The sequence below is a fragment of the Labrus bergylta genome, chromosome 9, assembly GCF_963930695.1.
Source record: "Labrus bergylta chromosome 9, fLabBer1.1, whole genome shotgun sequence".
NCBI classification, from domain to species: domain Eukaryota; kingdom Metazoa; phylum Chordata; class Actinopteri; order Labriformes; family Labridae; genus Labrus; species Labrus bergylta.
Window position 1 is genome coordinate 5160949 of NC_089203.1, and position 17249 is coordinate 5178197.

The following is a 17249-nucleotide window of genomic DNA, read 5'->3' on the forward strand; positions in this document are numbered from 1 at the left end:
GGAGAATACTTTCTATCTTCCAGATTCTGGACTCCTTTGTCCCTTACTTTGAGTTTGAGACTAGTGTTACATTTGTTGTCAATACAGCTGGACAGAATTGGTCTTCTGGGACGAGGGATTTGCCATGTTCGTAGAACCATGCTGCAGCCATATGGCTTGGGCTGTCCCTATAAACCCTGATAACTAATAATGTCCCAGGGTGCCCGGTGTGACTACATACTAACACATACAAACAGGTGCGTGCTCGTTGATACCCATGCCAAACGACCTCATCTTCAGTCGTCTGCACAGACACACATTCACACGTTGAACAAACATATGCGGGCATTTTTCATTTGGCAAAACTGTAATTAGCCGCCCGCTTCTGAAAGACGGAGCGGAAAGAGAGAGAGAAAGCAGCAGGAGGGAAGAACTGGGGAGAGGGAGGGTTATGGTGAAAGAGAATGATAAATGATGGATGGAGAGAGACCCCGGGGTTAGCAGTGTGAGGGAGTTACAGCTGGCTAGCTCATTCCGTGGAGCTAGAGATCTCATAATAAACATCACATGGGTAGTTTGGGCTGCCGGGTGCAGATTAAGCCAGAGCTGTTAGCTCTTTAAAGACTGCTCAATGTTGCAGGCAGCCATGGACCTATTTATAGGCTGGCTGGAAGTGTATCAAAGCAGGTAGGAAGGGAAGATGCTGGACAGGCACAGTATTCAAGCTGATTTATGTCCCTCAATCAGTGTAATAACAATAAACTGTCAACTAACACACCACTTTTATTTGTAATTTATGGCACTGCGCTCCTAATAAACCTTTCTTTATTTCTCCCCTGTCCGTTCCTCCTCCTCCTCCGCCTCTCTCTCTGTCTCTCTCTCTCCCTGTGTCTCTCTGCGCAGAGCTGCCCAGCAGTCCAGGTGGTCAGTTCACATTTCGCCCGCTGCCCCCGCCGCCCCCGCCGCCCCATGCCTGCACTTGTGCCCGTCCGGCGCCCTACACTCAAGTCAGCCTGCAGAGAAAGACCATGCCAACGCGGTGCCAGTCCAGTCAGGGCAGCCAGGGGGCAGACACCAGCTCGAGCACAGACCAGGCACAGCTTCACAACAGCTGGGTGCTCAACAGCAACATTCCCCTAGAGACCAGGTAAGAGAATACAGCAAATGACCGCCAGATGCGTTCTTTAACGTTGTCATTATACTGTTTTTAATGTTGTTTTTTTAACAAAGAATTGAGATGATTTAAAGAGTTTGAAAGTAACGGGGGGCTTCTTTCCAAAATGCTTACAGTCTGTAGCAGCAATAATGTCATTTTGCAACGAAACCCTTCAAATGAAAAATATCTTCTAGGCAAATTGCCCTGCTTCAGCGCAGTGTCACTTGATTAAAGACATTTTCTTTAATCTCACAAATGAGGATCGTTGGATTAAAGTGAGAGTTGGCAGACTCTCGTAATTTCTTAGAGAAATCAGAGTCAAATGATTAAGAATGAATGTTGGACTAAAAGATTTGGACATGTTTTGCACGTGTAGAAAGGAGTAAGTGGAACACCAGGCAGGCCTCTGGGGTATTATTACAGGACTTTGCAAACCATCAAAGTCAGAAAGAATCTCTCGGGTTTTTTTCAAGTTCTTTTCATTCTCTTACCCCCCACTGACGACAGATTTACCAGGGGACCAGCATGTGAGTTTGTAACAGCTAATAACCCTGGAATTCAGTTTCAAGTGAAATTACTCTCTTCAGGAACACATTGTTATTCAATCTCCAAGCGTATCGCCTGACATAAAAATACTGCCAAATGCTTAAAGCCGCTGGAATTCCATCCCATCAAACAGAATGCAGCATTTCCTTCCCGCAGAAGTAATAATTGATCAGAGAATTATTTAGGAGATACTCATTTGTGAGGCTGCAATAAGAAGCAGCAAGGTGCATAAGAACGTCTGCATGTTTAATGAGAGCTGTGTGCGGCAGCTGAATTCTGGTATCATGAGTGAGGGTGAGATTGGCAGGCTGCCCCGACAGAAGAAGATGCTTTAATAAGTTATGCATTAGGCCATAATTAGATTTTACCTCATTTAAAAGAGAGGAAGAATAAAATTAGATCCAGTGACTATTTAAATTAATCATGGAGCAGACATGAAACTTAATGTAAAAGACTTGTCAGAAGTGTGTCGTAATTACATTACTCACGTGTGTGTTTGCTTTCAGTGGCAATCCAACATAAACACAATTCACACGTCTTTTTTGGTCTCAGATCGTTCAAAGAATATTTGCTGAACATAAAGAACTCGCTCCCAAAGAGAGATGTGATTATAAAACTCAATTTCCGCAGTGGCTCCGTATATTGGATGGGGGCCTTTTTTGTCGTAATACATTTTTGCATTTGGGAGTTTATAGTCAAATAAGTTTCATTTGATAGGGCGCTATTAGTTCTGAACCATAAAATGTAATTATATTCATAGTCAATAGAATAGTATCCCTTCGTAACATAATTCATATATTATTGGCCCTTTTCTATCTAGCTTTCGGTGGGTTGAGGACTAAAAAATGACTTCACTGCTTAACAGATTTCGCTTGGATTTAATATTCCAGCGCTCTCCTCTCTCTTCTCTTCACTTTCTCAGACACACTTCTAATCCAAAGATTTCATTTTTAGCTCTTACACTGATGCAGCTGCTATCAGCCCAATCTAAGGCATGAGATTAAAGATTTATCAAGTATTTACAAACTTGGCATGAGGGCTCACACCAGTAGAATTCTAATTAAGGCTGTGACCTTAATAAAAATGAGTAGGGCAACAAAAAAAAAGAAGGATATCTGTTGTTGTCAGGTACACTTCAGCTTTCCGGGATGTGTATTTGATGAATCTGTATTGAAATGTATTGATGTTGTGACAGCAGAGATTAAGATTGTTTGAAGTGTGCATAGATTTCCTTTTCAGCTGCATATCCGTTATGTTTCTGGAGAGGGCCGGCCTGTATAAGTGGCAGGATACAGATATGGATATTCAATATATCTGACCGGAGCTCACACTGGGTGTGTTAAGAGGCATAACAAATGTTGGGACTGTAAGAAATTGACTGGTGCCCTGCCTTATTTCCTCCCTCTTATCGCTGAGAACTGAGACTACTTGGGATCTTACACTGTGCATGTGCAACTACACACCAAACTCAACTTGTACACACACACACGCATGCACACACACAATATCTGCATGTACCTGTACACTGAACACAAAGGGCTCCACCTACACACAAACAGCTACACACCTGTACCCAGGTAGAGACAGCCTTTGGGCGCTATAGTCTCCGACCTCCTGGAGAGTGGGAACTCTCATTTTCTTCTTATCTCTGGGGAAATCTGCCCTCTGATATGAATTCAGAGCTTCCTGGGCGTCGCCCCTGGATATTGTCTGTGATGATCAAAGGCAGGGAGCCAGGACGAACACTGGAGCCTTTTTTAAAAGCACCTCAAAAGGAGACAAGAGTTCCATACGCTTTGACAAATGCAATTTCTTCAGATGGATTCTGATCCCTTTTGCTCTAATCCACCTTCTGCGGAGAAATAAATGCACCACAGCGGGCACGACCTGTGTACTGGCCTCAAAAATGTGAAAACACTCACCCTGTTTGACATCTCTTTGTGTATGCTTGTCCTGTGAGGGCATCTGAGCGCAGAGTTATGTTTCCATATGTGTGTGTGTCGGTGTGTGTCGGTGTGTGTGTGTGTTTGCCCCAAGTTTATTATCTGGCCTCACAGAGTTGAACTACCATTGACCCTTAGGTGTGTGCTTGTTCCATGTGCATCCTCCTGTGTTTCCCCCCCCCCCCCCCCCCCCGTCTGACTCACAGCCTTCAGCAGACACTGGATGCGGAGATGAGAGGAGGCAAACAGGGAGAGATGGATGTCATCTGTCTTTCATGTTAAACACAGCCACAGGGCCACATCATAGACAGACGGAGAGCTGGAGGAACACACTGAAACAAATAGGGGGTGGGGGGGTGGGGGTCAAGTAAATAAAGTAACAAAAACACACAGAAAGCAAAAAACACATCTATCTTACCCCAAATGAGGTCTATAGTTGACTTCATATAAAAGAATGGTTAGAAAAAAAACGCCGTCAGTGTGCTGAGATTTTCTTTGTACGTCAAAATTGTTGTTTCTTTCTTATTCCATTTCCCAATTTTAATTAAATTTAAGTCTTTTTGTGTTGCTCTTAAGCCTCCTTTGCCTAATGTAAAGCACATTAAATTGCCTCTTTGTTTAAAAAGTCCTATAGAAAAACACTTGCCTTGTCTAACCTTGAAATAATTCCATCCGTTCCCTTATATGCAAATCACGACGTTCCAAGAATTTTCATGTCATTTGCATGACAAAAGTGCCACCACCTGCTTTCCCCTCTCGTACATCATAGAACCAAAAACTTAGTTCGCAGAAGAATTCTTGAAAGTCTCAGCCCAATGGCACAATTTAGCTCTTCTTTTAAGGCGACATCCATCTTCACGGCTGCATATGAGGCTAAATGACTTGAGAAGATGGATGTGTTTTTGCCGTGTATGAGGGTAAATGGATGAGGAACAGGGCGGGTGCAGTCTGGTGTCCTAAGACAGTGTCAGTCTGCTGTCTGGCCCCGCTTTAATGGCCTGTCCTCTGAGGGCTCTTCAGAGACCGCCTTCCAACCAGCAGTCTGTGACCTCACCACCTCCGTGCACGGACAGAATAACTCTCTGGCAAGCCGCATGTCTGTCTCCACATATCGCACTCGCTGCCGGTATTAACCCTCAGAGAGCGTGTGGTAACCTGGGGCAATCATTGCTGGCGGAGAACTCCAGGAGCTCCAGGATATTTTTTTGTTATAGAAAATGCATACACACTGCAGAGAGAGAAAAAACAGTGATTCATCCCTGTTTTTTTTTTTGTTTTTTTTTACCTCAGATGTTTTTTTTCCCCAGTAAAACCATTCTTTGTTTGCCTGCACCAGCATCCTTTGTTCACTTTCTGATGGAAGTCAATACGGTCGGAACAAGCCTGCAACGGCCTCTAATTGCCTTCCCAGATTCACTTTTCCAAATTGCATAATTTCCAAGCCCCCACATCTCTGCTTCCTCATCTGACACCCTCCAACTGCCTCCATTATCCAAACACAGTATAGATGAAATGCTACCTCCATTAATTGCCCCTCAGCTGAGTCTCCTATCATCATCCACCATCTACGTTCTCTTTTTTTTTTTTTATAATGAAAATGAACCTCATCTTGGTTTAACTAATACACCCCATATAACTTAAGTAGTCGCTTTGATGAGTCAAAAAAAAGGGAATAGGTAAGTCATTGATCTTTGGCTGCCAGGCTTTTTCATTCTCTTTCATATCAGTGCTGCTCTGCATTACAGTCCCTGCTCATAATGTTGCACCAGAGAAGCACTTTGTCAAATTTGGGCTCCCTCACTGCTGAAGGACTCGGAATAGAAAAGAGTTTCGCTTTATATTCTGTGGCCAATGCAGTATCTTCAGCGTGCTGTGGGTGTATCATGCAGCAGTTTGTTTCCTATTGTTTAACTGGTTGTAGTTTACTAAATGGGAATAATATCTGTGTCTTACATTTGTCCAGAGTTTTCTCATAAAGTTGGGAATTTATAGAGGAGCATAATATAAATTGCAAGAGGAATCGTAGCTCTCGGGGACTTTCTTTGACTACTTTCTTTCTTGATTTGAGCTTTTAGATGAATCTTTCATGATGCATTACTTGCAAGTTTTAAAGACCACTTAAATTAAAAGCAGACAAATGTAGACAAACATGTGGGATATTAAAGGTTTAACTGAATTACTTAGTTCTAGGCAGCACTGAGAGCTTTTAGGACTGTTGAGGTTTAGGAGGACTGTATCATTATAAATTGGCAAAGTGGAACAGCCTGTCCTGTGTGTGATATCTGAATCCTGGGCCAGACTTTGTGCTTCATTTAAAAAAAAACAGGAGTGGGGTCTCCTCTAAAATCCCCCACCTAGGGGGCCCTTTAAATGAGTTTCAGTCAGGCGTACTTCAGAGTGAGACTGAATTCCACTGAGTGCAGATTTGCATAAATAGAATCAGAATAAGGTAGCAGATACCTTGGAAAAGATGATGTGTGTGCAAGCTAAGCTAATTGGCGAAGGATTGAAACACTGTCCTAGAGAGTCCTGGACGCTAACTTTGAATGTTGTTTAAATTCAAGCTAAAATCTGCTTTATAACAACACAAAAACAGTAGTCCCAGAGTGGCAGGTGGTTTGTGGAGTGGCTCCCGTAGACCGAGGACAGCAATTAGCTGTTCTTTTGAGAAACCCAAAACAGTAAATGTCTTATCATGACCAAAGATTTCTCCATCAGCCCAAAATGCTCTGCACAGGACTGAACATAGATACTGTAAGATTTAAAAGTGAAGTAAATTCATATATTTGAGTTAATCCATGTATTTAAGTTTAAGTGAAAAATAAGTTAACATTTATACAGTGAACTATTTACATATTTGAGTTTACAAAGTTAATATATAGTTTATTATATATATATCATTATAGTTAATGATATATTTACATGTTTTAATGTTTGCAGTAGCACCTAGTAACTGTGACCAAATTCTATTGAATCTACCTCTGTGTTTGTCATAATGTTTGCCTTGAGTTTAATCATTCTAACCTCTGATTGGCTAATGACGGGACATGTGATGAAGAACAAGGAAGTGTGGGTGTTGTGTAGCAGAACAATGTGGATGACAGTAAAGTGCTGCTGAGAAAGTTATCCGTCTCCATCCTTCTGTTTCTCTTAACTAGAGCGATATATCCACCACACATCGGACCCTCACGTTACAATACTTAAAAGGTCAGGGGTGGGGTCACATTTTCTAGGCTTTACCAAACACAACGGATAAAAAGGAAGAAAGGAATGGATTGAACAGTGTGTTTATCTGCTTTGAGATCAGCTGCAATCACTAGCATGTCTCTCTGACTAGCTCAATACACATAATAGTAATCGAGTCAGATTCCCAAGGCCAAGTGCATCAATACCTAGTTTGAGTGGGTAAGCTTGATTCTGTAAGAAAAAAACAAAACATTTGTGTCTTGGACTTCCAATTGTACTTCAAAGCTCCTAATCAGAAGCTGTATGTGTCCGGCTCTTTACTGGATTGGGGGAAGTATACGACCAGAAAGCCCAGATGTATCTACCAAAAACATAATCACAAATTAAAAATGAAAACATTTTAACAAGCGGGTTCAACAGCCTGATAACTTTAGCATTGTTTCTTATAGAGGCATTCAGTACTGATAGGATAATGTAGCTCTAAACCACAACAAAAGAAACATGCTTCTCTTTTCATTTTGAAGACTTTATAGTACAGTGTAGTCTCATGTATCAAATACCTTATTTGAAAGGGAGACAGCTGAAGACAGTCAGTGGGATACTTACCTATATGTTAGCTTAATTAGCTAGCTTGTTACAGCTGATACAACCAGCTAGCAACAGTTGGCATTTCAGCAGCCACAATCAAATGTGGATGGCTCAAAATGAGAGTTCTGCTTTTTTCCTCTAAATCATAAATTAATTGTTTCAACAATCACTTAGGACTCCAGTGGTAAATCATCCACATTGTAAGGTATTTAACATACAAAAGAGTAACAGGGGTAGGAACAGTAGCTCGGGGTAAACTTAACAGTCATGTGCAAGAGTTTGAAATGTCATCTTTTTGTTTCTCCCACAGACACTTCCTGTTCAAGCAGGGCTCTGGTTCATCAGCTCTCCTGTCTGGGGCCGGGCAGGGTTACCCCCTGACGTCTGGGACTGTGTACTCCCCTCCACCCCGGCCTCTTCCTCGCAGCAGCGTGACCAGACCACTGTTTACCTTCAACAAGCCTCACCGCTGCTGCAACTGGAAGTGTACAGCCCTGTCGGCGTCGCTGCTTACGCTCACCCTCGCCCTGTTGCTCACATACGTCATTGGTGAGTTACAGAATTCACAAGAACTTCCCTGACCACAAGTTTGTCATGTGTAGCTCCATTGTTGCTTCTTTTAGGTGCTGATTTTATTTAAAGAATCAAGATTTTCTAAAAAGTTGAAAGATGGGCCAGGGAATTGGGAGGCTTGACGAGAGACTGCCTAATTAATAAAAAAAAGAATCAATAAATACAGGCAAAACCGAGCAGTGTGTTTTACACACACAAAATGTTGTTGGCATCAAAGGGAGACAAATAAAAGAAGGGAAAGAGGAAAGAGAAGGTCATGCATTCTAAATGTGACCCTTTAATTGTAAGTAATTATTATACTAAAACCACCACATTAACTCGTTCCCCTTTTCTGTCTCTCTAACACACACACACAAGTATACAAACACAAGCTATTCTCTTTACACCTCTGTCAGCGTGATTTAAATGTTTTAACATCTAAGATTGTTTACGCTTATGGACTTTAGGCAGGGTTGGTAATTTTGGAAAACTAGAATGATTTTGAAAGTAGCATTCCCTCAGTGCTCCGTCTGCACCCAAGCCCCTCCCCTCTGTGCTCCCTCAAAAGCCACGCCCCTCACTTACATGCACAAGTGCTGTTGGTCCAGAAGTGGAGCTCAGCTCTTACTTTGAGTGTGGGCTCATGCATGCATGGGGTAGAGAACGAGCAGGGAGACAGGGAGGCGGGATTGGTTCATAAAAATGGCGGCTCGTGCAGACATTGGTCGAAGTTTTTCTAGGCTTACAACTGCTACAGATGACAGACTTTTTTCAGTCCTTTTTCAGAGCGAATGAGTTATTAATGTCTGTCAGGACATCAAGACAATTTCAACCAAAATCTTAAAAAGTGTATCTGGAGAAAATTACCAAACCTGCCTTTAAATATTTGTGCTTTTAAAAAAAAAAAAAAAAAGTTTTTTGTATCTATAATATTTCTGACATTGTGTGTAGATCAATGTCAGTTTTCATGATTGATACTAATTAAGAGACTATTAAACAAATCAAGAAAGTTATTAAAGTCATTTTTCCACTTGATAGATGATCAGCAGAGTTTTTCAAAGTTACAAACACATTCATGTATTGATCCGTATGATTGCACCGATGTCCCTGTTCCTTCTCAACCTTGGCCCGTCGCTCAACCTCAACACATCGTCTCTTCTCCGCTGCCCCAAAGTGCAGATATCACAACCCTCCAGCCAGCCGGTTCATTTCCCTCCCGTGGTGGTGCTCAAGGTCACGCGGGAGCAGGCGGGGGGTTCACATTAATCACACACACACACAGACACGCACACGCACACGCACACGCACACACACACACACACACACACACACACATCACACATCACACATCACACATCACACATCACAGACATCACACACACAGTGGTGAATCCATGCAGATTAATCCCCAGGCTGAACCATGCTATTCCATTAATGTCCCGGCCTCGGTAATTAGTGCATTAGTGAGGAGTGTGAGTGATGACTCGGAGACGACATCACCTTTTAATTGGTGTCATGCTCCAGTCCTGCTTGGCAATGATCGATCTGCATGTTGACATCACCATGGCAACTCTACCAAGACTTATGGGATGTAGGCATAGATGATATGTTAGCCTGTAAATCAAAGATATTCTAATAGTGAGATTAAAGCGGTCATGGACTTAATGTCTTTGTCTAGGGGGAGAGGTTGAGACACAGGCCACGAGATGATTAGGTTCCCTCATTACATAATGATTCAGTCATTTTTATGAATTCATTAACAGCCATGCACAAAAAAAAAGGGTTCTCCTCCAGTAGTTTGGCACGGTTTCATCTTCATCAAATAATATCCATGTTTACTTTCGCTGTATTTACAGATTTTGACTCTGTGTCTCATTAGAATAGGTTCTTATTGAAGATTAATTATTATTATCATAGGAATTATAAGAAGAAACAGAATAAATAATATCCAGTGTTTAATATATGATAATGAATGATCCTTAATTCCAAATATAATCAGCTCCTTCAGGGGATTCTACTGTGCCCGGGCGGTTGTGCATATTTATTGTTATTGTCTTATTGAAGAGGCTTCTTTGTGGATTTTTTTGAATGGATAGTGACTTTCTTTTTCTTTTCTCGTATCCATTACACAAGTCAATAATGTGATTAGTAAGGAAAAATTAGTTTTTAAGTGAAAACTCCTAACGCTCAGGCTAAACTATCTGTCTGATATCTTGTGAATGAAAGGATTATGGGTAAATCAAGGCAATTATGAAAAGATAAAAATTATAGAATAGTCCTCATTTGCAGCCTTATGTATTTGCATTAATAGTTTTTTATTTTATCCTGCAGTAGGTGACTACTGTGTGTGTTGCATGTCAGCATGATTCTGCAGACACAGCCAACTTCACCAACACGTCTGCGTGTTAGAAAAAAAAACCAAAAACATATTCCTTTATGGTCGTGCCAAGCTGGAGTCCAACATTTCACATAGCTGGAGATGCTTCCCCCTCTTGGTGAAAGCCATTTTTAACACAGCTGTTGTTTTTGGCTGAATCTTCATCTTTACTCGTGATGCTGCAGCCATAACTGTACACTTCCTTCTGCAGTCGACCAAGGAGCAGCACGTTACTGAGCTGGAAAACTGATCTCACATGCTAAGTGGAGGCACAGATTGACCGAGAGTGAACCAGCAGATCCTGATGTAGCTCCTAATATCTGAAACTGATCATTTGTAGCGAATCCTCTTACCCCGACAGTTTGGACAAAATGTTCAATATCCACCTTAAATGACTGTCAGGCTTTAAAGCGCTTTGTGAGTTATAAGACTTGTTTATTGATTTTGGAGGGGAAATAAGTCACCCAGCAAATAATGAGGCAATAATATTAAGTCTCAAATTAAGGTTTCAAATTAGCACAACAATAGGACGATGCATGATTGCAGAGATAATGCTGTGCCTAAGTGATTGCTGCGTATGCCCCCTGTTGTTATTAGCTAAGGCAGGCCTCCTCTCTGTCTTTACTGCCCTCTTTCCTCTCCTCCCGCACCCCCCGGTGTTTCAGGGGCTGCGAATAGCTTTGTTAATTTGTTTATCTCCCAACGTACCCCTCCCTCATGCAGTCGTAGCTTGTTATTAAGCACAACACGGCCATCAGATATGAGCAGCAGGCATTATGATAGCGAATGGGGCATTTAAGGAGAGATAGAGGACAGATTAAGATTGCATCGGTAATCTTGAAGAATATTGCTTCTGACAACATTACCAGTAACTCATTTTATATTCTAAGCCTCGTTTAGGTTCTGCCTCCATAAAAACCTACCTGCTATTGTTCTATCATGCTGTCAGAAAAAGGCTAATTAGAGTGTTTTCTGCATTAATGAACGTCTTGCTGATTTAAACAGTTACAACCCTCGGCTGTTGAATCCAATCTGAGAAGAGGGCGCGATGTGTCGGTTTCTGAAAGATAATCATCTCTATGGCAACAGGAAGAAGCTTTTGACGCAAGTGAAATGAGCAAGTCAGCGGCACCCTGCAATCAAATGATCACCTCCAAATCACATTTCGGCACACACAGCAACACACACGGTGCAGACGTAAAGCTAGGATTCTCTGTATCTGCAGTGTGAGCCGCTTCAGGGGACCTGGCGGTTCCACGAAGAACCAAATGAGTCATTAGTGGCTTTAAGTTCATTATTTTCACACAGGCTTCCTTCAGTAAATCTGCTTTCACCGTTTGATGGCAATTCAGAAGCATCTGCCTCTGAAATTAGCCATAATTCACAGGGGTCAGACTCAGTACAGTCTCCAATTGAACCCAAACAAAGACAGATGGCGTCTCTGGCTGCTGATTATTATTATCTATAAATCTGCAGAGGAGGCTCTTGTTTTTTGGTTTTCTAATGATCATGATGCCTTCATATCATTTTTGTTGAAGACATTCAGTTAGCAATACTCAAAGACAAAAGAATATCTATTACATAAGAAGCAACGAATAATAGACGTTTGAGTAAATAGAATGAGGTGAGGGCTGCAGGGTCAGAAAATCAGTCAGAACAATGATGTGAAGGAAGGAGCAGGGGCAGAGGTTAAATTGCAAATAAATAAATGACTGTGCAGGTTATTTGCACACAGAGTTCATGGTAAGAAAAATTGGCAGACTAAATTGAGAATCTGAGGCACTTTGAGGCAGTATAAAAATCCTTTATTTAACGGGGACGTGCCTATACGTTTCCACTCCTTTGAATCAGTTCAGTCTGCCAATTTTTCATCTTGAATTTAGTTTACAAATAACGGACAGTCTTGTCTTTATTTGCAATTGAAATGTCTACTTAAGGATTAACAAATATAATTTAGATTAACATGTAACACATTTTTTTAGGAGCACATAGGGCTGCTTTATATTTTCTACATGGTTATTAATTGACTTATTGTTTCAGTTTTACAGAAAATGTTTCTGAAGCATACAAAAGTGCTGAAATTGTTTTTCAGTTAACGCAATTTAAACTCACAAGAATTTGATGACTAAACCTACTTGGTGAGTTTTTAAATCACAATGACAAACATGTTCTGCTTTTGTATCCTGATGTTGATGATTTACTCTTTAAGATCATTTTACAGTCATTTATATACCTGTAATGATGGGCTTCTTAATTTTAAAATCCACCGAATAGATTGATTTAGTAAATAACCACTGCAGCCCTAATTAAACAAAAATCCTCCCTGAAGTCCGTCACTCCCCCTTGATTCGGATTTCTCCTTCAAATGTCCTAGCAGGCCTCGTCATCCTCGGCGTGAGGCAGATTACAGCTTATCTGTTCTCCACTTTATTGACCAGCCTCCTGACTTACAAGTAAAAGAAACAATTGAAGAGCTCATGAGTCAACCACACACAATAAACCAAGCAGATCTCTACTCTTCTTTAATGATGTCATTAGTCATTAAACTTAGGTCAACTGATAAGACAATATGAATGTATGGAGACTATAGAGTTGTTGTTGTAAAATACATTATTTTGTATTATTGTCATGTGGGCTTCCACTTCTCGACAGGAATACTGATAGACAGCCAACTAAATCAACATGCCCATTTGTGCTCAGATAATGAACCACAACATGCAGATTTTAAATCAGTGTAATTTTGTAAAACCAAAGGTATTGACAAAGTAATATTAGCAAATAAGAATAATAATTGTACTACATCCTGCTGTTGTTTCTTTTATATCTGCAGGAGTCAAAATATGTTGTATCACTACAGAAGGCACAGATTTAACATGATATGGAGCACAATCATTTCTGAGTCTATCAGCTGCTAAATCTGCTGTCACATCCTGACAGCACGAGAAGAGGCTGTGTGAAGTCTGGTGTTAAAGCCTCTGGTAACCATTGCTCTGCTAATCTGTGCTAGTGCGCACTTATTGGTTAATGACATTGATGGATTATTATATCATCATACTGATCATTTGCAGCTACAGCCATGTTTTCAGACAACTAATAATGTTCCCAAAGCACAGGTAGGCCTACAGTAGGACCCCCCCCCCCCCCCCATATGGAGGGAAATGGTTCAGTCCGCACCTTCACTTGATTGCTAATATAAGAAGAGGCCTAAGCTAGGCTACATGATGCTTCACTCTGCTGTAAGTTAGCAGTGATAATTAAATGGCCCTTTTTGCTGACTGTGCAAATCGTTTTGGCTTCAGTTTAGGAAGCAGTTTTAGAAAGTAGAAAAGAGACGGAAATAAATAAACAATTACCTTAATGAGTTGTAAACACAGCCGTGAAAGCACTTCAGGTAAGGAGCGCGTGGGTCACGAGGTAAAAAGATTGAGACCATTGATTAGTGCATTACAGTGTCTCACTGAAATGCAGTTTCTTTATGATTCAGTCTTACTGCTGGTCGCTCGACTGAACCTGACTCTAAACCTGCATAAGTAGCAGCTGTTACAGTATGTGAACAGGGGAGCTGAGTAACTGAAGAAAGTACCCAAAGGAAGTAGCTGATGCCAGCTCAAAAAGTTGCTAAAGTAAATGACAAGGATTATTTTTCTTTGAGTTATAAAGCGAGAGGGGTCATGAGAAGTAGGACTAACATAGGATAGTGTGTATATCATAAAGTGCAGTACAGATAAATACAACACAGACTTAAAATCCCATGAGCCTGTAAAAATGACTTTTCCCAATCAGAGCATGACACACAGCAAAAGCCCTTAATGGATCTCAAACAAGGAGAGTAAACATTTTGTAAATGTATTTCAAAGCAGTATTAATATCACCCCTTCCCAAAGACAGGCTGGCTAGCAGGATAAACTAAACCTTCACTGACACTCAGCTGGTTATCATCACGGCTTACAGGCATCCAAACGTTTTTCATTTGCTTGCCAAACACTGACAACTTTGTCAACTAGCAATCAAATCATCCACTAATAGTGAGGTCCGCCTTCTTTTTTGGGCAGCCTCTTCAATCTGATTTTTTTTTAAAACATGGTGTTAGAGTTTATATCTTGTTTTTCAAATGTGAGTTTCAAGTCATTCCTAATGTGCAAAGCAATTAAGAAAGTGTGCCAACAGAAAGGACACAAAACGACTTGGCCTCATTTTCTCAAATATACTGTTGCAAAAGGACAATGAAGCAAAGACTCTTAACAAACTCATGTAATAGCAAAGACATGCTTAAAAATAAAATGATACTTTGACTCTGAATAGGAAAAGCCCAAAAGTGCAAATTCATTCTGCAGAGGAGCTACTTTTTCACCAGCTTGAACCGAGTTCCCCAGACAATCACACATAATCTGCAGGCGTGCTACAGTATGTGAACATTGTTTAACTGAGTAGGATAAAAATGCTTCAAAACATTTTGAACATTATGTAACATCAGGTCCTGATGCTATAGGTAGGTGGAGTATAGCACAGAAGTCAATATGCAAATTGATGTAATGGCAATTGCAGTGCATTCATGAACTTGTACAACTTTGTGTGTTAATAATAACGTCAGTGAAGCGGACAATCTGTAAAGTGAGGATTACAGTCTGTTGTGATGGCAGGTGGTGGGCAGGAGGCCAGAGCCGTATGTACGGAGGTAAAGTCGGGGGGGTCAGCTGAGTCTGGTGATGGCTGTCTGGATGAAGCTGTTGGAGTGTGGAGTCGGCACGGCCATAATGAAACGTTACGTCCTCCCTAAGGAAAGTTTCTGAACAGGTGGTCTGTTTGTCTGGGATCAGCTGCTATCCTCTTCATTGTGCAGCTCTGTCAAGGAGGGCAACTGGCAACCAATTATCCTCTCAGCAATGCTGAGTGGGTAAGATTGGCTGTTACAGCTTGTTTCCAGTCGCGCCTGGAAACTAGTACCCTTTCTATTAGGAGAGTTCTGGCTCAGCACAGTTCGGTTGGACACAAAAACGCTGTCACACACAGTGAGTCGATCGCAGTCCAGCAATGCTGCCATGTTCGGAATCGTGAATTGGCATTGTTTGCTTTGTCTAAACAGATGTAATCTGTTCAATAATTATAGCTTGCACTGAGAGGGCGTTCACCTTAGAGCCACTATGTGTGTCTGCATTTTTGCTTTTTAGGGTGTGCATACTTACAGCTTTTTGTCTTTTCTTTTTTTTTGTAAACCTAGACAGAATATTTGGTTATTTGACAGTTTTTGCTGCAGAATTTTAAAATTAATATGCTCATTTTATTTGAAAAGCACAGATTTTTTAGTTTTCCTAACCTCTCTGGTTTTCCTTTTTTTTAAATGGGGGCATTTTCAGAGCCTGACAATGGTTAATTGTGATGTCGGTGTTGTACCAGGAAAAAAAAAACTATTTGGTGCATGGGAACTAAAATTACAGGTATTAGTTTGTGTAAATGTTCTATTGCTAAACACCTTAATCCTGCAAACATGTGTTTGTACGTTCAAATGTCATGTATGTGTAAATGCATGATCGGAATTGTGTGTGTGTGTGTGTGTGTGTTCTCCTGAGCCTCAGCTTCATTCAGCCGGCTGCTTCATGCCTCATTGGGGTCCGTATTGATTGGTCCGGTTTCTCTTTGTTTTCAGTCCTCTATTTTGGTCGTCTGATGCAGCTCTTAGAAACCCGCTGGCCTTTGCTAAAACAGCCCTAACAGCTTCAGAGGCTGTTGGTAAAATTGCCTTAAATGGCTAGACAGACTGTGGTCAGAAAGCTCTGAATGACGAGAGAGCCCTTTTGGTAAAATGTCTCCAGAAGGTCAGAGAGAGTCTGCAAAGAAATAGCCTCAATAGCTCCAATAGTTCACCAGGAAAGACAAGCTCTCATTTATGCAGACGTTCACAGAAACCGGCACTCTTCTTTTTTCCCCCTCTCATCCTCTCTATAACACTCACGCACAAATGCAGTCGCACACCCACGCACAATCACCAAGGGATTGAGCTTTACGTGACTGTGAGCAGCAGTTATGAGTCCCTGTTTGTCTGCAGTGTTTTAGCTCTCAGTGGTGGTTGATGGTGTTTGCCCAAGGGGATTCTAACATGGCACTGATCCCCAGCTCATTTAACACTATTCTGTCTGTTGTAACATGACTCAGCTTTCAGAAAAGGACCCGATCAGTAAGACAGCGAGTGGGAGACAGACAGGGAGAGAGGACAACTCTGACAGAACGGGAGAGGGGGCGTGATTAGGAATGAAAGAACAACAGAGAAATGCGTGAAGCAGAATGCTGTGATCTGTTGGACTTGGTGTACCGTCGCTACCGTGACTAACTAGATGACAGCGAAAGCGAGTTTTTTTTTTTACTGGTAAATAAACACCAGGATATACGGCAAATCTCCTCATTTGAGGTGTGAGAAGTGTGTCTCCACCTCCGCTTTTCCTTTATCCCCTCTTCTCCTCATTTTATCCTTTTATCCAAACAAGACTTCCAGATTAGCAAGGTCACACAGATGACGATGAGTCCCCCAGGTTTCCACCGGTGGATACAGAGCCAGCTGTGCTCAGCGTCTTCTCACAAACACTGAAATTCACACAAGCAAATGTCAGCAGACACACACTCACACGCAAACACACACACTTAAACAATCATGACAGTTGTATTAGTAGCTTTCAAGAGGTCGGTGGAGGGGAGTAAGAAAAACACTTTAGCACCTCTTGTCTGTCAGAGTCGAGCGAGGGCCGACAGGCGAATAGGCGGGAGGGCAGACAGACCCCCCGGCTCTCAGTCTCTACTCCAACGTTGACTTAGACACAGATGGCTCTGAAGTCTCTCTCCTTCACTCTCCTTCACACTTGTTTTCCCCATTTGTCTCTCTCCTCCTCTGTCTTCCTCCCCTCTCTGCCTCTCCCCGCGTCTTTTATCTCCC

General features: G+C 41.6%; 1 protein-coding gene across 3 annotated transcripts in view; it reads left to right on the top strand.

The window, feature by feature from the left end:
* tenm1 (teneurin transmembrane protein 1) overlaps nucleotides 1-17249 on the top strand; it is a 168557-nt gene that overhangs the window by 52521 nt on the left and 98787 nt on the right. For all 3 annotated transcript variants that reach the window (XM_065958726.1, XM_020629724.2, XM_065958727.1), the window contains exons 4-5: nucleotides 883-1126; nucleotides 7709-7947. In XM_065958726.1, coding sequence (XP_065814798.1) covers nucleotides 883-1126; nucleotides 7709-7947 — 483 coding nt within the window. The remainder of the gene's footprint in view (nucleotides 1-882; nucleotides 1127-7708; nucleotides 7948-17249) is intronic.